This window comes from Panthera pardus, unplaced genomic scaffold, assembly GCF_024362965.1.
Source record: "Panthera pardus isolate Hobbes unplaced genomic scaffold, ASM2436296v1 HiC_scaffold_12, whole genome shotgun sequence".
In the NCBI taxonomy this organism is placed as follows: Eukaryota; Metazoa; Chordata; class Mammalia; order Carnivora; family Felidae; genus Panthera; species Panthera pardus.
Genome location: NW_026526677.1, coordinates 108,593,246 through 108,618,103, shown reverse-complemented (window position 1 = coordinate 108,618,103; position 24,858 = coordinate 108,593,246). Strand labels below are relative to the sequence as shown.

The 24,858-nt window shown below is 44.0% G+C and overlaps 1 protein-coding gene across 1 annotated transcript in view; it reads right to left on the bottom strand.

Annotated features, from left to right (window-relative positions):
• The window catches only part of SLC35F2 (solute carrier family 35 member F2), a 57,794-nt gene that overhangs the window by 17,440 nt on the left and 15,496 nt on the right, over positions 1–24,858 (bottom strand). The window contains exon 3 of the mRNA XM_053900638.1: positions 1,413–1,588. Within this exon, the coding sequence (XP_053756613.1) occupies positions 1,413–1,588 (176 nt within the window). The remainder of the gene's footprint in view (positions 1–1,412; positions 1,589–24,858) is intronic.

The following is a 24,858-nucleotide window of genomic DNA, read 5'->3' as shown; positions in this document are numbered from 1 at the left end:
TCTCTCAAAAATAAACATTAGGGGCGCCTGGGTGGCGCAGTCGGTTAAGTGTCCGACTTCAGCCAGGTCACGATCTCGCGGTCCGTGAGTTCGAGCCCCGCGTCAGGCTCTGGGCTGATGGCTCGGGGCCTGGAGCCTGTTTCCGATTCTGTGTCTCCCTCTCTCTCTGCCCCTCCCCCGTTCATGCTCTGTCTCTCTCTGTCCCAAAAATAAATAAAAAACGTTGAAAAAAAAATTTAAAAAAAATAAAAAAATAAAAAAACATTAAAAAAAAAAAATAAAACAACTTAACCAGCCAGTAATAAGGATGTTAATTCCTTCTCTCCCTCTCTCTCTGCCCCTCCCCACTTGTGCTGTCTCTTTTTTAATATTATTAAAAAATAAATATTTTTTAAAAAGGGTGGGGGGCACCTGAGTGGCTCAGGAGGTTAAGTGTCTGACTCCTGATTTTGGCTCAGGTCATGATCTCATGGCTCATGAGATCAAGCCCTACATCAGGCTGTCTGTCAGCAGGGGATTCTCTCTCTCTCCCTCTCTCTGCCCCTCCCCTGCTCTACTCTCTCTCTCCCAAAATAAACAAACATTAAAACAAAAAAAGATGTTAACTCCTTGCCAATTCCTTTGTCTTTCTCACAACATAGACTTGATCTACACACAACCCGTGCTCCCTCTAACATTCTCCACTTGGCTGGAAATGTGTATTTTGGAGAGTGAGGCTCTTTTTAAGGGTTTTTTTTTTTAATTTTTTTTAACGTTTGTTTATTTTTGAGACAGAGAGAGGCAGAGCATGAACAGGGGAGGGGCAGAGAGAGAGGGAGACACAGAATCTGAAACAGGCTCCAGGCTCTGAGCTGTCAGCACAGAGCCTGACGCGGGGCTCGAACTCACGGACCATGAGATCATGACCTGAGCCGAAGTCGGACGCTTAACCGACCGAGCCACCCAGTCGCCCCTCTTTTTAAGGGTTTTTAATACTGTCTCTTAAATGTATCAACCACAGGGGAAAAAATAAAACCTGACTCTTAATGGAGCTTCCACTTTTTCAATTTTATTCATTTTTTTTTTTAAGTAATCTCTACCTCCAACGTGAGGCTCAAACTCACAACCCCGAGATCAAGAGTCCCATGCTTTACCAACTGAGCCAGTCAGATGTCCCAGCACTTTTTCAAATTCCTTGACAACTTCTACTGGTACCGTCTGGTGCTCCCTGTTCTTAACAATTTCACAGTTATACATAAATCTCCAATTGCTATTTGCATACCATTCAGAGGTACCCTCCTTTTCTAATAACTTGGATGAAAAATAGTTTCCTGTTCTTGGTTTTACCTCGCATTTTATTTCTTAAGTAATTAGAAGCCCAACATTTTTATAAAGATAACTGGCTGCAAAGGCCACTCTCACATTGTACCGACCTGACTGGAATGCCAGCATCACCGTATAAAACAGAAGCAGCAGGCAATAGTTGATAAAGCTCTGAAGCATGGGCGTGTTGACTCTGTATATTTCTGCCAGGTACTGGCTGGTAATGGCCGTCCCGCATATACACAAGGACAACATCTGACCCAATGCAACTGTCTTCAAGACGTTCCTGGAAAATAAAGGAGAAACTCAGAGTAACTTTCAAGTAAATTACACCTTATGTGCACGTACCCGCACACACACACATACTAAACACAAAGAAAAATGTGAATTATTCCAGGTGGCTCTTTATTTCACTTTTTTGCTTACTTCATGAACACAAAAACCAAAGTGTTGTATTTTAGGGGCGCCTGGGTGGCTCAGTCGGTTGAGTGCCTGACTCAGCTCAGGTCATGATCTCACAGTCCGTGGGTTCGAGCCCCGTATCAGGCTCTGTGCTGACGGCTCAGAGCCTGGAGCCTGTTTTGGATTCTGTGTCTCCCTCGCTCTCTCCACCCCTCTCCTGCTTGTGCTCTTTCTCTCTCTCTCAAAAATAAATAAACATTAAAAAAAAAATTTTTTTAATAATAAAGTGTTGTATTTTAACAAACTACATCTTTCACTGTTTGACATTTCTGATTTCCCACATTTCTCATTCCCACAAAGGTACATATTCCCAAACTTCACTGATCATTTTAATGTTTTTTGTTTGCTTGTTTTTTAGAGAGAAACAAAGCACAAACAGGAGAGGGGCAGAGAGAGACACACACACAGCATCCGAAGCAGGCTCCAGGCTCGGAACTGTCAGCACAGAGCCTGACGTGGGGCTCAAACTTGTGAACTGTGAGATGATAACCTGAGCTGAAGTCGGATACTTAACCTGCTGAGCCGCCCAGGCACCCCTTCACTGATCATTTTAGAGATCATTTTGATTACTTTGCTGTGTCACATTCTATCTGAAGGGTGTGTGATTTTTTTAATGCAACTTTAACTCCAGTTTTAAATTCTTCCTATTCATTAAATGTTTACCATTTTTTCCTCCTTTCATTCTCCCAGAGACTTGATTTCTTCAACTAAGGCTTTCACTGTCGCCTGCACGCTTGAATCACAGAGATTTTTAAAATTTTTTTTTCAATGTTTATTATTTTTGAGAGACAGAGAGCAAGCAGGGAAGGGGCTGAGAGAGAGGGAGGCACAGAATCCGAAGCAGGCTCCAGGCTCCGAGCTGTCAGCACGGAGCCCGACGCGGGGCTCGAACTCACAAACCGCGAGATGATGACCTGAGCCGAAGTCAGTTGCCCAACCAACTGAGCCACTCAGGAGCCCCCCACAGAGATTTTTTTTTTTCTTTTTAAGTTTTATTATTTATTTTTGACAGACACAGGGTGCGAGCATGAGCTGGGGAGGGGCAGAGAGAGAGAGGGAGTGACAGAATCTGAAGCTGTCAGCACAGAGCCTGACGCGGGGCTCGAAACTCATGAACTGAGATCATGACCTGGGCTGAAGTCGGAGGCTTAACTGACTGAGCCACCCAGGCGCCCCCCACCCCACAGAGATTTTTAAAATGCCAACGTCCAGCTGCACCTGGGACCCACTCTGCCATCACGTCTGACGGTGGGTCCCAGGCACCGGTGACATTCCAAGCTCCCTGAGTGATTCCAGGGTGCAGCCAAGACTCGGAATCACTGCTCTCGAGGCTGGCACTTTGGATCCACAGAATAAGACCAGGTCTCTGCCTTTTGGTATTTAAAAAAAAAGAGGCATCGTAACAACCAACTAAAGCCAGGTCAGTGTCGATGGAAAGTACAGAATGACATGAAAGGCGCCCCAGGGGGAGAACGTACAGAACCCAGGGGCCCGTTAAACCTCCAGGGGAAGCACTGAAAATGATCTCGGGGTTTCCTTTCCAGAGTAGATGACTGGACACATACAAGGCGGCTGACCAGGTCAGGGAATACAGGATGAGAAGCAGGTGTGGGCAAGGGAAGGGGACTGAGTTCCCTGGAAAAGCAGTAGGCATGGAGGTGGCCGTACCATCCGAGGGAAAAACACTAACAGGTTTGTGACAGGGGGACTCTTAAGAAGGCCCCTAGTGAGTCTCTGCTTCCTGGCAGTTTTGTCCCATGGAATCTCGTCTTGAGCGTGGGTAGGATCTGTGACTTGCTTCTAACCGTTAGAACACAGTAAAAGTAATGGGATATCATTTCCACCAACATATTCCATGAGGTCACAACTCCCACCTTGCAAGTCAACTCTTTTGCCCCTCCTCCTCACTAGCTCCGATGAAACGAGGTGCCACATACACAGACCCACGTGGCAAGGAGCTGAGGGTGCTGGGGCACCGAGGCCATCTGTCCACCGGTCTGCCATGAAAGGAATCCCGCCAACATGAACATGAGCCTGGAAGCGGACCCCCCCCCCCCCCCCCCCCCCCGCTGGAGGCTGCAGGGGGGTCCCCGGCCCCGGCCGACACCGTGACTGCAGGCTCGTGAGAGACCCCGGAACACAGGGCAGAGGTAAGCCATGCCCAGATGCCTGATCCACAAAAACTGTGACAGTAAGTGTATTATTTTAAGTCACTAAGTTTGTGGTAATTTGTTAAACAGTAATAGATAACAAACACCAAGTTTAAACTCTGGACTTCAGAAAGTTAGACCATAATCTGTTTTGTTCTCCACTACACATCCAGTGCCTGGCACTTCATTGTCACCCGATAAATATTTGTTGAACACACGTCAGTGGATAAAGATAGAATCATATGTGCCGAAATAGATGAACTGCAAGATCAGAGAAAGACTAGAAATTGTAAGAGTACCGTGAGGGGTCCCGAGGTGGCTCAGGGGGTTAAGCATCTGACTCTTGATTTGGGCTCAGGTCATCATCTCACAGTCGTGGGATCGAGCCCTGTGTCTGGACACTGCAAAGCCTGCTTAGATTCTCTCTCTCTCTCCCTCTCTGCCCCTCCCCTGCTCATGTGCCCTCTCTAAATAAAAAACAAACAAACAAAATTTTTAAAAAAGAGTACCATGATACAGAAGTGAAGAGTGGAAAACATTTTTAAGAGGAAGAGATCATCAATACCATAGTATCAAAAACTACAGAGAGAAGCAGCAGCATCATAGTTAAAGACACACAGCTGGATTGGCAAGCTGGAAGTCGCTTACACCTTTGAGAGAAAGCTTTTCCTCGTGGTAATGCCTACCGTCAGATTCCAGGGGGCAGAGTGAACAGAACATGAGCAAGTAAATGTACCAAGCATAAATAGCTGGGTTTTTTTAAATGATGAAAAGGAGAATAGGAATAAGGAAAGAGTTTGAAGAATAAGCAGCAATGTTGAAGAGACAGGTTTATCATCATCACCACCACCACCACCACCACCATCATCATCATCATCATCACCATCATCTTGCTAAAAGGACTGAGGAAGCTTAAATATGTCTGGCAGATGAGCAGAAGGCACTACGAGTAAAAACCTGAAGACTGACAAAAAAGAAACTGAAGACAGATCACGAAGATAGCTCCTGGAAAGGTCAGGAAGCAGGACTGAGAACACTGAAACTTTTGTTTAAAATGCACTCTATATAAATACTTCCTCCCAGAGTTGCTCTAAGTGAGGTAGCAAATACCAAAACTGCAGAAGATAGAATGTCTGTTCTAAGAGTTTACAATTACAATGTATTTTTTTCCTGTGGAATGTTTGTTTCAGTAATTTGCAACTCATCTCCAACAATCCTAGTACAGGGCAGAAAGAGAAAGGGGAGGTTTGCTGGGAGAGTCGACCCTAAACACACTAGCAGAGCCTTGGCAGTGTATCAGGACAGGAAGGTAAAAAGTGAGTGGGCTCTCTCTGTGCCTCAGAGGTTCAGAGTCTGCCGGAGATAAGCAGGCATGTAAACTAGGAATTAGGGCCCAGCAAGACCAGGGCTATCACGGGCTAGTTTTAAAGACTCGAAGAATTCACCAGACAAGCATGGTCAGAAAATGCATTCCAATTCTAAGCAGAAAGAGTGGTATATATACCAAGGCACCGAGCCCTAAAACAATATGGCACATTCAAGTGGGTTGACTGCAAAGAGTGTTGGGACAGAAAAATGGCAGCAAATGAGGATGAAAAGTCAATCGCAGCCAGATCCAGAAGGGCCTTAGATGTAATAATGCTCTGAAGTCGGCGTCGTATCTTGCTGGTGGTGAGGTCACTGAAATCTTCTGACGAGGAGGGCAGTAAAGTGACTAGAAAGGAAGGAATTGAGCATTCTTGGGTCCCTAAACATGTCACAGCACAGAGCACCCAAGCCTTACCCTTCATCCCTAACGTGAAACCCAGTTACAGAGGGAAGTTGACAGAGAGAGGAGTCTGGAATCAGACCCAGTTTTCTAGATCAGACAACGGGATAGATCATAGTACGGTCAATCAAGACCCCAAACACAGCAGGAAAAGGCACATGTGGAAAGGAGAATAACTCCATTTCAAACATGCTGGATTCTGTTTCAACTATGAGACAGTCAAGGAAAAATATCCAGTAGGCAGTTTGGAGCTGGGAAAAAGGATGGGGTTGCAGAAATAAATGTGAGAACCAAGAGCATGGAGATGGTAACTGAAGGTGGGATATGAGTCATATTACTAAGACATGTCCCTAAAAAATGAAAACAGGGTGAAAAAAAAAACACTCTGGGAAACAACAACACTAAGGGGCCAGAGGAGGAAGAGGAATTAGAGATGGGGATAAAAGGGCATGGCCAGAGAAGAGGGAGAGAAAAAGGAAGGAAGAACATTCTGGAAACAGAAGACGGCATTTCAAGGAGGAGGTTCTCTACCGTTGGGGCCACGGCAAATTTCTCTTAACTGCTCCACTCTCCACAAATCCAGTCCCTACTGGGTAGCAGGAGTTAATGTTCCAGCTGCTAACCTGATGGGATCCCTCCCATGCATCCTGACATCTTTCTGTGGAGCCCCTTTGCCCTTAGACGAAAGCCAAACTTGAAAATGGCCCACAGAGACACCCACCATCTGACCCCTGGCTTGCTGGCCTGTCTCATCTTGGACTCCTCTCTCACAGCTTTCATTCGCTCTATAGGGAAATCTCCATAGGACAGTTAACATAGAACAAAGTATACTGTAGAGCCAACATGTATTTATGGATCTACCAGGGAGCTTAAAAACTAAAATACTGGCAACGTCAACATAGCCCCCTTGGGTTCTCCCCAGTGTCAGCTCTCTGGGGTAACTTCTTATTCCAGAACTTGGAATTTATCATTCCATGCATTTACATATATTTTAATATTTCTGTAAATATCCCTAAGCAATAAATAGTGTTGTTTTGCTTGTTTTTAAATTTCATAGAGACAGCATGATACGTAGGTATACTTTTGCAACCCGCTATTTTGATCAACACTGTCTGAGCGTCATCCAAGTTGGTACGTTAGTTCTGGTTCAGTCCTTTCTACATGATCATATCACTTTATCCGTTCCCTTCCTGATATTTAGGTTGTATCCCTGTGTGTGTGTGTGTGTGTGTGCGTGCGCACGTATTTTTATTTTAAAAAAGCCTCTACAAACATTCCTGTATATGCCTCCTGACGTACATATCTAAGAGTTTTCCTGGCATTCAGCAAATTGGTGCAAGTGGGCTCGTTGATGTGCCAAGACAGAATCTCCTCAGGATCGGGGTGCCTAGGGGGCTCAGTCGGTTATGCATCAGACTCTTGATCTCGGCTCAGGTCATGATTCCAGGGTCATGGGAAGGAGCACTGCGTGCTGGGCTCTGTGCTGACAGTGTGGAGCCTGCTTGGGATTCTCTCTCTCCCTCTCTCTGCTCCTCCCCCACTCTCGTTCATATGCTCTCACTCTCTCTCTCAAAATAAAGAAATAAACATTAAAAAAAAAAAAGGCTCCTCAGGGACACCTGGGTGGCTCAGTCGGTCAAGCGTCCGACTTTGGTTCAGGTCATGATCTCACGGTCTGTGAGTTCGAGCCCCATGTCTGTGCTGACAGCTCAGAGCCTGGAGCCTGCTCCGGATTCTGTCTCTCCCCCTCTCTCTGCCCCTCCCCCACTCGCACTCTGCCTCCGTCTCAAAAATAAATAAACATTAAAAAAAAAAAATCTCCTCAGGATGGCCCGATAGGAACTACTCAGAGTACCCTACAAATAGAATGACCTCCTATGTTTCAGGAAGTTTAAAGGAATCATTTGCTCTGGAGAAATACCTCACAGTGGAATTGTTGCTCTTAGGGCAGAAGCATCTTCAGTTTTACTTGTTTTGCTTGAAGGTTCTTCAAAGGATTCTATTACTTCATGCAGAAATGTCGCCTACTCAGTTACTTTTCAGGTTAGGAACTGAAGGCACCCTCACCCTTTGAAGGGAAGAGTAAGATCAGTAACTGGCTAGATGGAAAGGCATTTTTTTTTTTTTAACATTTTTATTTATTTTTGAGAGAGAGAGAGACAGAGCATGAGCAGGGGAGGGGCAGAGAGAGAGAGGGAGACACAGAATCCGAAGCAGGCTCCAGGCAGGCTCCAGGCTCTGAGCTGTCGGCACAGAGCCCGACGTGGGGCTCGAACTCATGGACTGTGAGATCCTGACCTGAGCCGAAGTCGGACACTTAACCGACGGAGCCACCCAGGTGCCCCTGGAAAGGCATCTTTTTAAGGCTACTGAAGGACCTTTTCATCCAGGTGAGTTCAGGACTTGCTCCCACAAAGGGCAGCATTCTTTCTAGGAAGACTCTCCCTGTCACAGGCACATGAGGCGAAATAGGTCCAGGGGTTCTGACCTCTCCCTCTTGGGCTCACCTCTTTCTAAAGGAGACGCTGATTCTACATTTGAGGCCGCTCTATCCAAGACAAAAGAAATTTGCCAGTTGGTCCGTATAGAACATTAGGAGTCTACAGAAGTTAAGGGGCCAAAGCCAAAATGAGGAAAAGTGTATGGATTTCGTGTCACTGTCCCCAGCCTCATACCTCCCCCTCTGGAATCATGTGAGGAAGGGTAGGTCAGCAAAGAAATGGTTCCAATTTTCCTGCGTTTCAGCGTTCAACTGGTATCACTGTAGCACACATTCTCAGCAGAATCCTTACAAGCCCGAGAAGAGGGACTACCCTCCTGTTCCAAACGAGGAAAATGACACGAATTCACCCACAGTCATACAGGGAGTAGAAGGCAGAGGAAGTCAGGGCTCTCAGCTTTTAAAAGATTAGGGGTCCAGATGTGCTTAAAGAAAAAGACCCAGGGAAACCTCTCCTCCCCTCCCTGGAAGAAAGTCTCGGGAAGACAGGACTTTGGTGTTAATCCCTACTTTTTCTTACAGGGAAGAGACTGTGACCCAGAAGAAGGAAGTGTTTTGCCCCAGATGATACAGAAGCAGAATGGATGCCCAACTTTTCTGGTCATTAAATATCTGCTGTTCCCCCTGCAGCGCACAGGTCTCGGGATAATACGTGAGATCATCCCTCATAGTTGGTATCTTCTTATTTTCTGTATCTCTCTCTCCTCGCTCTCCTTCCCCCACATCCCTCTCTTCACCCTCCTTCACATCTCCATTATGATTTCAGAACAGAGCTTTTATTAGGAAACCCCGTCTCTGAAGGATCGCTGCACCCACCTTGCTGTCGGGAAAGGAGTGTAGCCCGATCTCTCTCCTACCAGTACGAACCCTCCTTCCCTGCACATCAGCGGGGAGCCGGGTGTCCAAAGTACAGGGCGCCAGAAAGCTAGTAAGTGGCCCATAACCTAACCAAAGCCAGAACATTTTTCACGTCCCACAATGGACTCAAAAGCAATTATAAATTTGAAATAAGTGAGAATAAGAAGTCTGGAAGCACTAAGCCCTGTTCACAAATTGACAGAATTCCTCTAGGAAGCTCACATCTGCAATCTAAAATAGCACAATTAAGCAAGCTGTCCTCCAACTATAAAGTATCACCATTTTCTAAAAAAAAAAAAAAAGAAAAGAAAGAAAAAGTCACAAATTGAGTACAGAGATTTAACGTTACAGGAATGCACTCCTCTTGGCTCCAAATCATAATGACCTCATCTATAATGGGAAAGCAAGAGAACGAGAGAGAGAGACAAGGAGGGAGAGGGAGAGAGATAGAGAGAGAGGCTGAAATGGGTGGAGGTTGAACAAAGGGGGAAAGAAGAGAAAAATAGTCTGACTTGCAGAGAGATAGCAAAGGCCCCAAGACAAGTGCTGCTATGCCTTCACGCTGAATTGTCTGCATTTCCCCACAAGGTCCTCGTTCACATGAATTCTGAACTGAGCACAGGGACTCTCCAACCGGTAACAAAACCTGTTCCGTTCTGAGGGAAGCTGCCAGAGGCAACGTGCCTCTAACCATGGGATATGTCCTGTCACGAGTTTTCAAACGGAACCCCTCCTGTGGTGAACGTCAATGGCAGGATATGGTCCAACTCTAAGACATGTTTCCCCAGGTGGCTTCCGCGGTGGGAGCCAGGCCTCCAGAAAGCAGAGCAAACACGGGCTCTCGATCCTTGGGGCGCAGGCGCGGCAAAGTGGGTGGAAAATTGACTGAATATGGTCCCTGCTGACCACATTACCATTTGAATGTATTGTGTGAATTTAAGAATACAAGGATTGAAAGAAAAGAAGAGTTTTAAAGTATTTTATTTCCCCTCTTCCTTCTTGCAGAAGACATAAGAATGCTTATCTTTATATTCCTCCCATTCCAAAATACAGACTCACGCACACACATGTTACTGACACTGTATCTTCTGTCTCCTCTTATTCATTTATTCAGTCAGTAAGCTCGTCAGTCATGGATTCACCAAAGTCTGTTGGGTGCCTAACACCTGCCAAGCAAAAGGGATTTAGAATTGAAAGGGCCAAGTGTTTCCTGGTCCCAGACCCTATCCTATCTTGACCAGGTCAGGGGGCTCACGCTCTGTGCCCTGAACAGACACCACATCCCTCTATTGTAGCACCTGCCACACTGTTTCTGATTCTTCTCCAACCAACACTATACTCCGACAGAACATGGACAGCGCATCCTCCATGGTTAACACAGTGCTTAATGGACATCCGCCATTTTTAAACATGCTAAGGAGCTTTTTGTCTGGTCCAGGAGCTAGACCTCCCAAAACAACAACATGAGGAAGCGTCAGTGCCGAGCTGGGTGTGTGGCCAATGGGAAGAAAGGGTCCAGACTGCCCAGAGAAGGTTCACAGGGGATGAAACACTTGATTACGGACCAGAAAAGTGAGCAATTTCCAGGAAGATTCAGGAATGAAGAAAAAGCTATACGAGTTCTTGCCTACTTCAAACACCGGTTTTACATCAAATATACATGAGATGCAATGATTGGATTGATTCATTTCTTTTTTTCAACGTTTTTTATTTATTTTTGGGACAGAGAGAGACATAGCATGAACGGGGGAGGGGCAGAGAGAGAGGGAGACACAGAATCCGAAGCAGGCTCCAGGCTCCGAGCCATCAGCCCAGAGCCTGATGCGGGGCTCGAACTCACAGACGGCGAGATCGTGACCTGAGCTGAAGTCGGACGCTTAACCGACTGCGCCACCCAGGCGCCCCGGATTGATTCATTTCTTTAGCTCTTCTTGACTTGCAAAGTCAGACCAGTAGTCCTCCACTTGTGTATATTAAAAAAAAAAAAATCATTGGAGGATTAAAAACAAAACAAACAAACAAAAAAAGAAACACAACAAAAACCCTGACCTCAAACCAGCTGAATCAGATTCTCAGGAGGTGGGGTCCAGATATCCTCCTTGCAGAGCCCCCTCGGTGAGTCTAACATGCAAGGAGGATTACAAACCGCTGAGTTAGTCTCTCCCTTTTATTTGAAGAAAAAGAAGAATTCTTGGGGCGCCTGGGTGGCTCAGTCGGTTGAGTATCCGACTTCGGCTCAGGTCATGCATGGTCTCACAGCTCGTGAGTTCGAGCCCCGGGTCGGGCTCTGTGCTGACAGCTCGGAGCCTGGAGCCTGCTTCAGATTCTGTGTCTCCCTCTCTCTCTGCCCCTCACCTACTCGCATTCTCTGTCTCTCTCAAAAATAAACAAACATTTAAAAACATTTTTGTAATAAAATAAAATTTAATTTAATTTAAAAAAAGAAGAGTTCCAAACGACTCATAAAATGCATTGTTGGAATGCAAATGTCACGTTTTCCTTCACTTTATGTCTCAATCAATCTCTGCTGCTGCACTGCACATTGTCAGCTAAAGGCCGGATTTCATGAACAGGGCTAAAAGACTTGCACGGAGCACAGCTTCCTTGGGGAGATTTTAAAACCCACCCCTCTGTATTTACCTGCCATCTGGTATTTACCTGCCACCTTGTACCATATTTACCTAGTACAGAACAGTAACTTCCAGCCCTTCTATAAAACTCCTGTTACACATCTGAAAAGAAATACTCGTTCAGACCAAATCTTCTCATTTAGCATCTAGATTAGCCAGTGTCTATTACGAGAGCATTTTAAAGCATACTGCAGCAGGCTAGAAAATTAGTAAGTAGTCGTTATTTACACAGCCTCAATGACAGGTTATATTCTTCCTATGTCTACATTTCTATGATTCAAAAATTTAGCCATTTGTGTATCGTCTAATTCTAATTAAGGCACAAGGAGCCAGCGCTTTGGAAGAACCCCCGTTCTCGTGCGAAAAGGCATCACCAAGATCACAAAAGCCAAATTTCAAAGACTGGAAAGTGTACTAGTACACATCATTACCTCGAAGGCAAGCAAGGAACCACTAGATTACGTCCTACTTCAGGTAGCAGAGCTCTAGAATGGTGGGTGCTTCCCATTCTGAGGTCTCTCAGCTCTAGGAACCCAGGGAACGAACGGCAGTCGTCTGGTCGGAATCTGGTTTTGACACTTCAAAAGACTGAACGGTACTTCTGACCACTGCTGGCAAGAATGCAAAATGACTCGGTCGTTACTGGGGGACATGACAGGGAGGGCATTTCTAGCAGTTTCACTTCTAGGGGTCTGTCGCAAAGATACTCTGGCAAAAACACAAAAGGCGTGCATACAGGCTCTTCACTGTGGCGCTATCTGTAAAGGTAAAAGACTAACGGAAAACCCTAAATGTCTAACAACAGGGAGCCAGCCAATAAACACAAAGGAGTGGTGTATTGCTATAAAAAGTGAGGTAAGCATCTCTGTAAACTGTCATACACTGACCACCAGGACAGCCTTTAAAAAGAAGCAAATGTGGAGGACAAAGGGTATGGAATGCTAACGTTTACCTCTATCTGTTATTTTTAAGTGTAAAGATAAAACACAAACTGTTTTCAAAGCTATCTATAGGTCAGGAAAGACAGCAAACTAAAATATAATGTCTAATACACCTTGCTTTATAGATCTGTCTTAGGAGGCTTGTAAATGTTTTAGATTATAATAACAGAGCAAAAACTGAAGTTTCAAAAAGCCATACCTAAAATAAAAACCAAAATGTTACATGACTTAAGGATGTTTTAGGTTGATAGCAAAACCAAGTAGAGAGGAATTATTTCAACTGACTTAAAAAAAAATTTTTTTTTTAAGTTTATATATTTTGAGAGAGAAAGAGTGGGTGGAGGCAGAGAGAAAGAGGGAAAGAGAGAATCTCAGGCAGGCTCTGCACTTGTCAGCAAGGAGCCTGACGCAGGGCTCAAACCCAAAAACCGTGAGATCGTGACCTGAGCTGAAATCAACAGTTGGACGCTTAACCTACTGAGGCACCCAGGTGCCCCTCAAGTGACTTTAAGACACACTGATTTGACAGTACATTCCTAATGGAATCTACCAAAGAAACAACAAGAACTCTAAAATATCTCAAACTGTTTGGGGGTACTACTGACATTAATTTGAGGTTGCGTGTATATACTATGAAATAAAGCAGGAAAAAATTATACTGGTGTATCGATTTATAGTATAGGAAAAAGGAGATGAAGATAGAAGACTAAATAGGGTAGACTAAAAACCCTTATAGTTCTGAACTTTACTGAACGCCAGAATTAACTCATAAGGCATTTTATATTTTTTAAAAATGTGTAATCCTATCCCTGTCCCCGGAAAAGCCAGTCGAAAACAATGACCAGCAATCATGAAAACTCTTAGAGCCTGGATATGGCAACTAGATAACTATTTCCCAGAAAAAAGAACTAGGAATCCCTGGAGAATGGTTGATTTCTGACCTGGGGCTAGAAATGTAAAAAAATCAGTCTGGAATACCTTATCACACCAGATGTCAAGGTGGTGATCAAAAGACTACTGGAGTCGTGACAAAAAGACAATCTGTACATCAATAAAAACAACTGCAAAGGATTGAGATGCCTCAAATATGTTTAAACCCATGAGTTAGTAAGCAATGATTAAAATTTTTAAAAACAAAACTCACTGGTCATCTTTGAAGGATGCTAGGGAATCAACAGCCCATTATTTTGAAAACTGATACAGACAGAGGAAGCAAACATTCACCCCGCCCTTTCTACACAAATGATGCCTCAGGGTAATGAGTGGATGACAGTTTGTTTTTTTTGAAATATGTGGATAATTAAAAACAGAATGACAGAAATACAATGGCTTACAACTCCTAATAAAATAATGAATCGAGGCAATAAACATCAATAGCTCCTCCCGATGGCAAGCTACAATACCTATGAAATATCCCTGCCAGAAAAAAACAGGACCACAAGGTGTTTAATGGGATCTGTGGACCAGGTCAATGAAAATATTATGGAGAATCTATGGATTTGGATGGGAAAAAAAAATACATCCTGATTTTCAGTAGCATTTAACTGAAGGTTAACATTCCCTCCAATTATAAACACAGGCAACAAACTATAGTAGTATCTAAGACCGGGCCGCCAACGCATCACAAGCATTCACTGATCGTTCGACCACTGTTGCTGAAATTCAAAATATCACTTACATTCATCACTACTCCAAAATTATTATAGTTAGATACCCATTGTGAGATCTCTTAATGTGTTCTTTTCATTTTTTTATTTTACTTTTTTAAAGGGAACCCGAGCGGGGGATGGTAAAGAGAGAGAGAAAGAAAGGATCCCAAACAGATTCTGCACTGAGCGTGGAGCTCGATCCCACGACCCTGGGATCATGACCTGAGCCAAAATCAAGACTCAGCCACTCAACAATGAGCCACCCAGGAACCCCTAATGTGTTATTTAAAAGAAACATACAGAGGCACCTGGGTGGCTCAGTTGGTTAAGCGACCAACTTTCGTTCAGGTCATGATCTAACCATCTTATGGGTTCGAGCCCCTTGTCGGGCTCTGTGCTGACAGTTCAGTGCCTGGAACCTGCTTCAGATTCTGTGTCTCCCTCTCTCTGCCCCTCCCCTGCTGGCACTCTGTCTCTGTCTCTCTCTCTCTCCCAAAAATAAACAAACATTTAAAAAAGTCTTTAAAAGAAATATATTTTTTTAACATATGAAATTTATTGTCAAATTAGTTTCCATACAACACCCAGTGCTCATCCCAAAAGATGCCCTCTTCAATGCCCATCACCTACTCTCCCCTCCCTCCCACCCCCCACCAACCCTCACTTGTTCTCAGTTTTTTGTTTTGTTTTGTTTTGTTTTTAATATATGAAATTTATTGTCAAATTGGTTTCCATACAACACCCAGTGCTCATCTCAAAACATGCCCTCTTCAATACCCATCACCTACCCTACCCTTCCTCCCACCCCCCATCAACCCTCAGTTTGTTGTCAATTTTTAAGAGTCTCTTATGCTTTGGCTCTCTCCCACTCTAACCTCTTTTTTTTTTTCCTTCCCTCCCCCATGGGTTTCTGTTAAGTTTCTCAGGATCCACATAAGAGTGAAAACATATACTATCTGTCTTTCTCTCTATGACTTATTTCACTTAGCATAAAAAAAAAATTTTTTTTAAAGAAACATTAACATATATCACAATGTGTTTTTATTTTTAATTTTTTAATGCTTTTATTTATTTTTGAGGAGAGAGAGAGAGAGCGAGAGAGAGCAAGCACAAGTGTAACAAGGGCAGAGAGAGGGGGAGACACAGAATCCAAAGCAGGCTCCAGGCTCTGAGTTGTCAGCACATAGCCTGATGTGGGGCTCGAACCCAAGAACTCTGAGATCATGACCTGAGCCAAAGTTGGATGCTCAACCGACTGAGCCACCCAGGTGCCCCTCACGATGTGTTTTTAATAGTTTAATGCCCAAATAGATGTAACTGGTTTCCATTATAATCCTACATATGTTATTTTATGCATTTAACAACATTTTTATTTGTTTATTTACTTTAATTTTTTTTAATATTTATTTATTTTTGAAAAAGAGAGAGAGCATACAAACGCACACAGGTGAGTAGGGGAGGGACAGAGAGAGGCGGGGGAACAGAAGATCCCAAGCAGGATCTGTGCTGACAGCAGAAAGCCCAACACTGGGCTCAAACTCACAAACTGTGAGATCATGACCCGGACCAAAGTGGGATGTTCAAACAACCAAGCCACTCAGGAGTCCCTAAAAACATATTGAGAAGGAAATATTGTAAACCCACCAGAAAGATACAGTCAGCAAAACCCAGGATGTGGTCACCTCTACATGACAAACTGTTTCTCCAGAAATACACTGCAAGAAAAAAAGAGCAAGAGGAAGCCTACAGAAGAAAGAGATGTCAACAAAGCAACCTGTTGAGATGGATGGACTTACACGCATCTTGATGTGAAGAAACTATTTTAAAAATTATGTGATAGTTGGGGAAATTTGAACTTGGACTACATATTGGATATTAAGGAGTTATTGTTAACTTTTAGGTGGAACAATATATGACTCTGCTTTTTAAGCCCTTATCTTTTAGAGAGTAATATTGAAATATTTATGCCTGAAGTTGTATGATGCCTGAGATTTACTTTCAGATAACCTAGGAGGGAGGAAGTGGAGAGGTATAAGTGAAAACAAGATGAGCTGATAAGTATCGCAAATGGGTGACAAGCAAAAACAAACTCAAAATGGATAAAAGATCTAAATGTAAGACCTGAAACCATAAAAATCCTAGAGGAGGACATAGGCAATAAGCTCTGTGACACCAGCCTCAGCAACATTTTTCTAAATAGGCCTATATGTCTCTTCATGCAAAGGAAATAAAAGCAAAAATAAACTGTTGGTACTACAAAATAAAAGACTTCTACACAGCACAGGAAACAATCAACAAAACTAAAAGGTAACTTAATGAGAGAAAATATTTGCAAATAACACATCTGATAAAGGGTTAGTGTCCAAAACATATAAAGAACTTATACCATTCAACACCAAACAAACAAACAAAACAAATAATCTGATTTAAAAATGGGCAGAAGTGGGGTGCCTGGGTGGCTGAGTCAGTGGAGTGTCTGACTTTGGCTCAGGTCATGATCTCACAGTTCATGGGTTCGAGCCCCATGTTGGGCTCTGTGATGACAGCTCTGAGCCTGGAGCCTGCTTCAGATTCTATGTCTCCTTCTCTCTCTATCCCTCCCCCGCTCATGCTCTATCCCTCAAAAATAAATAAAACATTAAAGAAAAAATGGGCAGAAGACATGAACAGTCATTTCTCCGGAGAAGACATCCAGATGGCCAAGAGACACATGAAAAGATGCTCCACATCACTCATCACCAGGGAAATACAAATCAAAACCACAATGAGATACCACCTCACACCTGTCAGAATGGCTACAATCAAAAACACAAGAAATAACAAGTGTTATGGAGAGAAAGGAACCCTCTTGCCCTGTTGCTGGGAATGCAAACTGGTGCAGCCACTCTGGAAAACAGTATGGATGGTCCTCAAAAAGTTAGAAGTAGAACTACCCTACGATCCAGTAATTGCACTACTGGGTATTTGCCCCAAAAAATACAAAAACACAAATTCAAAGGGATACATACACCCTTATGTTTATAGCAGCATTAGTCATAATAGCCAGGTTATGGAAGCAACCCAAGTGTCCATCAATTGCTGAATGGATAAAGAAATTATACATATATATATATATATATATATATATATATATATATATAAATTTATATATATAATATTAGCCGTAAAACAGAATGAAATCTTGCCATATGTAATAACACAGATGGAGCTAGAGAGTATAATACCAAGCGAAATAAAACACAGAAAAACAAATACTATACGATTTCACTCATATGTGGCATTTAAGACACAAAACAAATGAGCAAACGGGAAAAGAGAGAGAGAAAAACCAAAAAACAGACTCTCGACTATAGAGAACAAACTGACGGTTACCAGAAGGGCGGTAAGTCAGGGGATGGGTGAAGGAGGTGATAGGGATTAAGGAGAGCACTTGTCACGATGAGCACCAGGTGATATAACACTGTGTGTTAACCATACTGGAATTAAAAAGTAATTTAAAAAGGGGTGGCTCAGTGGATTAAATATCTGACTTCGGCTCAGGTCATGATCTCGCGGTTCATGGGTTTGAGCCCCATGTCAGGCTCTTTGCTGACAGTTCAGAGCCTGGAGCCTGCTTTGGATTCTGTGTCTCCCTCTCTCTCTCTCTGCCCCTCTCTGCTCCCACTCTCTCTCTCTCTCAAAAATAAACATTTAAAAATTTTTTAAAAAGTAATTAAAAAAAGAAAATAGGTAATAGGTACATCACAGCAGGCAATCATCTCTACTTCTATTTCAATGTTCCCATAATGAAGTTTTTTTCTAAGCATAACAGAAACCCTACATAATCCATGATAAGGCTATGCAGACTCACCAAAACATCACATGTATTTGCTTACAGCTATAATTACTCCAACCAAGGGTGCTAACACTCATTCTCTCTTGCTAACAGAAGCTTTGGTGTCTGATTAAAAGGGAAAGATAATAAATTCATTATTACTTTTAAAAGTGCAAACTAAAGGAGTTTCAAAAATCTTTCAAAATACAGAATTCGGGAAAAATAATAAGTTTATAATGGAGAAAAACCCTGAAGATTGCTGACCTAATAAAAAATATCTCATACTATATTCTATTTAGTATATGTGTTTGGCTCCCCGGGTAGGTTGTAGGCTTCTAAAAGGCAGAAACAATGATGTTTTCATTTTTATCGAGTATGTGAATCACTATGGGCTGGCTGAACTGTTCCAGAGGTGAAAAAGGCCACCAGAGGAAGAGCCCTTTCTGAAGCCTCTCTCAGGCTCTCTGCAGCAGGGGGTGGGTGGGAAGGTGGGGACTATAATGGACTACAAAAAAAAAAAAAAAAAAGCAATCATTCTGCGATGTAACTTGGAAATGCATCAACCCAAGTATCAGCGGAAAGCATTCAACTTGAAAACGAAAATGTAAAATGAGCTGCAATGCATACTGAAATGGATGGAGTGATAGTGCTCGGTGCTGCTGGACGATATAAATTCTAGAAAAAGCAAGCTTGGCAAGTTATCCATTTCTCCAGTCCTGCAGAGGAGCAAGAGTGCCCTGATCTTTTAACAAGTCACTCATGGGGTGCGTGAGCGGCTCAGTCAGTTAAGCATCCGACTTTGGCTCAGGTCATGATCTCAAGGTTCATGGGTTTCAGCCCCGCATCGGGCTCTGTGCTGACAGCTCAGAGCCTGGAGCCTGCTTCAGATTCTGTCTCCCTCTCTCTCTCTGCCCCTCCCCTGGTCGTGCTCTGTCTCCCTTTCTCTCAGAAATAAAAGAACATTAAAAAACTTATTAACAAGTTGTTCATAACTGGAAGGCAGATGCCAAGAGTGTAAACAGAAGCATGGGTGTCACGAAGGTGGAGGGCGGTGGTTTGGCAGACAAGTAATTTCTTTTGTCGTTGTTCAAGATTCACCAAGCAACTTCAGACCTCCCATTTCCTAAGTAGACTTTTCTGTTGGGAGAGTCCTCCCGGCAGCAGCTATCCAAATGACAGCAACAATTCTCATGATAAGTTTAATACATTTATTTTCAGGCATAAATGTGAGTTTGAACAGCAAGAAACATTTTATGTAGAGCACAGTGACCACCCCTCCCCCCCAGTGATTTTCCAGACATAGAAAACTGGAATATTCCACCAAGGGACAGAGGTTCAGATGTCAGCTTTCTGATCTACAGTGCCAGAAGCATGTGCCAAAACCACAGTCTGGTACTTAATGAAGTAAAGAAGCAAGCTCTTCCAAAAATCGCCCCATAAATTATTGTAACACCCAACACATTTCTTATATTTATGATTATTATACAGAACAATGGAACAGGACACTTCTGAAATTACCAAAACATTTTCCCTCTACTTATCTTCACAGTGTGTCCTATGGAACGTCTTAGACTAGAGGGGAGGCGGGGCTAACTGATTCTCCAGTGTTCTGTAACAATTCAACAGAAGTTGAGAGAAGAACAAACCTAGTGTGGGTCTAAATGCAGCAAGGCACCCATCCAATTACACACAGTCACTTTATAATTCAGGACGGGGCGCTTGGGTGGCTCAGTCGGTCAAGCATCCTACTTCGGCTCAGGTCATGATCTCATGGTTTGTGAGTTCGAGCCCTGTATCGGGCTCTGTGCTGACTCTCTGTGCTTCAGAGTCTACGTCTCCCTCTCTGGCTGCCCCACCCTTGCTCATACTCTGTGTCTCACTCTCTCAAAAAATGAATAAATGTAAAAAAAAAATTTAATTGTAATTCAGGATGTTGTCACCCAGTATGAACTTCAACCTCTGGACCTCCCAACGCTGCTCATTCCCGGACCTGTTTCATTTTATTCTCTGTGGGAACAAGGGCGGGATACTAGTGGAAGGGGTAAGAAGTCAGTGACTAGAATGATTGATGGGTCAAACTGCTTGGTTGAACCTTAAAATTAACAGAGAATGTAGGTAGGACTATGGGACATTTTTTTGGTTTTTTCTTCTTTACCCCTTTTGTATGTATCGAATTTTCTAACAAGGAGAAATCTATTTTTTCAAATCTGTGTTCCTTCTTGAAAGAACCAGGAAAGTGAAGGGACCAGAAGCAAGCACAAAGAATAACATTAGAACACTTCTTGGGGGCACCTGAGTGGCTGAGTCAGTTAAGCATGTGACTTCAGCTCAGATCATGATCTCCAGGTTCGTAAGGTCAAGCCCCACGTCGGGCTCTTTGCTGACAGATCGGAGCCTGGAGCCTACTTCAGATTCTGTATCTCCCCCTCTCTCTCTGCCCCTCCCTGCTTGTGCTTTGTCTCTCTCCCTCTCTCAAACATAAACATTAAAAAAGGTTTTTTTTTTTAATTTGGGAAAAAAAAAAAAAGACTTCCTGACTCCTCGTTTTGAATCCTTGTGCTAATCTGGACCCAGAGCTCACCTTCTCTCTTTTGTTTCTCCCCCAACCTCCTCATGACCTGTGATTCTTTGTTGACAATTCAGGGTTTCCAAACTGCTGACTTAATGCTCCCTGGATTTGCCAACGGGGCATCCATCATTATCAAATATTATTTATTTATTACATTCATGCTAATGGACAGCATCCGAATACCTGACTGTATGCCTTCCACGGTGCCTCGCAATTTACAAACCTTTTCTGTACCCTATCGTATTTAATTGTTGATCCACCGGAAAGTGCTGTTGGGTTACAGATGAAGAAATGGAGGCTGGGAGAGGTGAAATGGGTCACCCAACAGATGTTGTCCAAAAGGGGCAGAATCAGGTACAAAATACAAACCCCCAGCATAAGTAAAGTGCATTTGCTAAGCCGACTATGTCCCCTTCTACATGATTCTGTTAAAATAACTTCAAAACAGAGGGCCCATTCCTTTTTTTTCCTCTCTCTAACCAATTTGATGAAAATGAGTGAAGCTGCAAAAATACAGGATCATGTGACTGCCATCTCTGTTTTAAATGTCTGGCCTTTTATCTGATCGTTGAACATGACTTCAATATTATATTTTCCTATATATATTTAAAACGGATAATACATTCCTTAATAACTGCAGACTGGTTATCACAGAACTAAGTCAGTTACTATAGAATTATAATTATTTTGTATTTTACTTGGAATTTTGCGTGCAAATATATCCTAACACATTCTGATCACTTATCAACTGGCTGAGCCATCCAGGAGCCCCTTGACTTTTGTTTTTTAAATGTCTATTTTTGAGAGAGAGAAAAAGCACAAGGGGGGGGGGGAGGTGCAGAGAGTCCGAAGCGGGATCCTCACTGATAGCAGCAAACCTGACATGGGGCTTGAATTCACGAACCTCAAGATCATGACCTGAGCCGAAGTCAGATGCTTAACCGAGAGCCACCCAGGCGTCCCTGCAATACCTGTGAACTTTAATCATCACGATATCATTCCACAGCCAATAAGAGAAAGCTACCAATATCAAATCCTCTGGAAAATTAGAGTTTGGCAGAAAATCAAACAGATGCTAGTTGAAGGGGCCAGCACTCATTGCCCTGATTGGTTACTGAACCTTAAAACACACACACACACACACACACACACACACACACACACACACACACACACACACAAGGAAGTATGCAGAGAGAGAGAGACAGAGAACAGCCACTTGAAGTATTTGAAGGTAACCACACCTATGGACTGGACAGACCACACCCGGAAAACCGCAGCCTGGTCTGAGAGAGCTGGTCTGTCTCAAAAATGATCAAGTCAAGTTTCTCTCTGCGTCCGTCCTGACGAGAGGGGACAGCCCTTGCAGTGGTATACCACCCCGGGACTTCTACCTAGACACCAGAGAATTCTGGGAGAAGTCTGGTCTACTCGATGGAAACACTCCAACCTGGCAAGCAACCTCAACAACCCACAGTGACCTACTTTTATGACCGCCTTCTTAATGGCATCCAGTTCAATTCAGCAAATATCTGTTACCACCTAGCAGGTTCCTGATACTGCCAGCCTCCGGGAGAACAGAAATTACCGGCCCTGCCTTCATCAAATTCACAATACAGCAGGGAAGACAAACACCAAAGAAGCAGTCTGATTTATTTCCTTTAGCATAATACCCTCTAGGTCCACCCATTTTGTCAAAAATGGTACGATGGATGGGACCTAACCTAATCTGAGATTTCTTAGGAGGCTTTACTCATGAAGTGGTATTTCATCTGAGACCTGATGAATAAAGACAAGCCGTTTGGGTCAAGAGAAAGGCTTTAATAGGAATGCTGAACCGGCAGAGGGAACGACTCACTTTGTCAATAACCCGCCTCAACTGGAGCTCCTAGACGGAGCTCATCCAAAGGAATGAGCAGCTACCGAATCTCTTTCAAACAGATCACGCAACTTAAAAAGAGTCCAGCAATTCTTGGTTGATTACTTCAAACACTGACCACGTGCAAAAGTTGTGGGTTAGGAGTTGAGAAAAGATTTCCTTGACGTTTTATGAATTATTGTTTACATTTTCACCAGCATCTAGGTGGTCTTTGAGCTCCACTTTCTTTTGTTGTTGTTACTGTTGTTAAATGTTTATTTATTTATTTTTGAAAGAGACAGAGAGAGAGGGAGAGAGAAAGCAGGGGAGGGGCAGACAGAGGAGACAGAGAATCCCAAGCAGGCTCCGGGCCATCAGCACAGAGCTTGACGTGGGGCTCGATCTCATGAACCGTGCCCAAGATCATGACCTGAGCGGAAATCAAGAGTCAGACGCTTAACTGACAGAGCCTCTCATGTGCCTCTGTGCTCTACTTCCTCATCGGAAACACTTTTAGATTCTACGCCAATGTGGTAGGGAGAACAATGGCTCCTCAAAAGTGCCCACGCCCTAGTCTCCTGGAACCTGTGAATGGGTCATCTTACATGCTGCGATGTAATAAGAAATATACACTTTAATCTTGGCTCCCCACCAAAGCTCTTTCCTCAGTGATAAGAAAGAAGCATCTTCTGTCTTCAGAACCAGCCCGTTTCAATCACACCCCAGTTTATGTTAATGAGGTGACTTTTGGAAAGCTCTTAAGGGGGTGGGGAGCTGGTTACCAAGGGAACCAATTTATGATTAAAGGTGTGTAAGCTTGAGCCCCACCAGAGGGAGAGAGGGGGCTTGAGGTTGAGTTAATCACGAATGACCAATGATTTAATCACCTGTGCCTATACGATGACGTCTTCCATAAAAATCCTAACCGAAGGACTGAGACCTCCCAGGTTGGTGGACATAGTGATGTGCTGGGAGGGTGAAAGGGTGAAGTTCCACGCCCTTTCCCCTCGCGCATTCCTTGCCCTACGCATCTCTTCTATCTGGCTGTTCGTGAGTTGTATCTTTTTTTTTTTTTTTTTTTCAACGTGTTTTTTTTTTTATTTATTTTTGGGACAGAGAGAGACAGAGCATGAACGGGGGAGGGGCAGAGAGAGAGGGAGACACAGAATCGGAAACAGGCTCCAGGCTCCAAGCCATCAGCCCAGAGCCTGACGCGGGGCTCGAACTCACGGTCCGCGAGATCGTGACCTGGCTGAAGTCGGACGCTTAACCGACTGCGCCACCCACGCGCCCCTGTGAGTTGTATCTTTTAATGATAAACCGGTAGTTTAATAAATAAGCTGTTTTCCTGAGTTCTGTGAGCCACTCCAGCAAATTACTGAACCTGAGCCGGGGGGTCATGAGAACCCCCCGTACAAGGCGACAGCCTGGGACTCACAACTGGTGTCTAAAAAGCGGGGTCTATGGGGCACCTGGGTGGCTCAGTCAGTTAAGCGTCCGACTTCGGCTCAGGTCATGATCTCGCGGTTTGTGAATTTGAGCCCCGCGTCGGGCTCTGTGCTGACAGCTTGGAGCCTGGAGCGTGCTTCCGGAGTCTGTGTCTCCCTCTCTCTCTGCCCCTCCCCCTCTCTCACTCTATCTCTTTTCTCTCAAAAATAAAACGTTAATTAAAAAGTTAAAAATAAATAAATAAATAAATAATAAAGACGGGGGGGGGGGGGGGGGAGGGGGGGCGGGTCAGGAGCCGGGAGAGGGCAGTCTTGAGGGACTGAGCCCTTAACCTGTGGGGTCTGTGCTAACTCCAGGTAGTTAGTGTCATAACTGAATGGTGAGACACCCAGTTTCGGTCTGGAGAATTGGAGAATTGGTGGATGTAGGGAAAACCCGCACACATTTGTGGTCAGAAGAAGTGAGTGTAGGAAAACACAGGTTTTTCCTTTTACGTGGTGAAAGGGCCTTTGCAGTTGTGACGACCGTTTGGGGGGGGGGGGGGACTTCATCCTGGAGTATCCGGCGAGGCCCCATCCGATCACAGAAGTCCTTAAAGGGAGAACCTTGCCCGGCTGCAGTCAGGAGACATGACCACAGAAGCAAAGTCAGCCGGTCAGAGACACAGGCAGCATTGCCGGCTTTGACGATGGAGCGGGCACCAGGAGCCACAGAGTGCAGGCCGCCTCCAGAAGCAGAAAAGGGCAACAATCCATTCTCTCCAGAACTCCCAAAAGAGAATACAAGGTCCCTGCCAAATGCCTCGATTTTAGCCCAGTGAGACCCGCGTCAGTTGTGTGTCCTACAGAACTGGCAGACAATAAACATGTTGTTTAAAACCACTAAGTTTGAGGGGCGCCGGCGGTTAA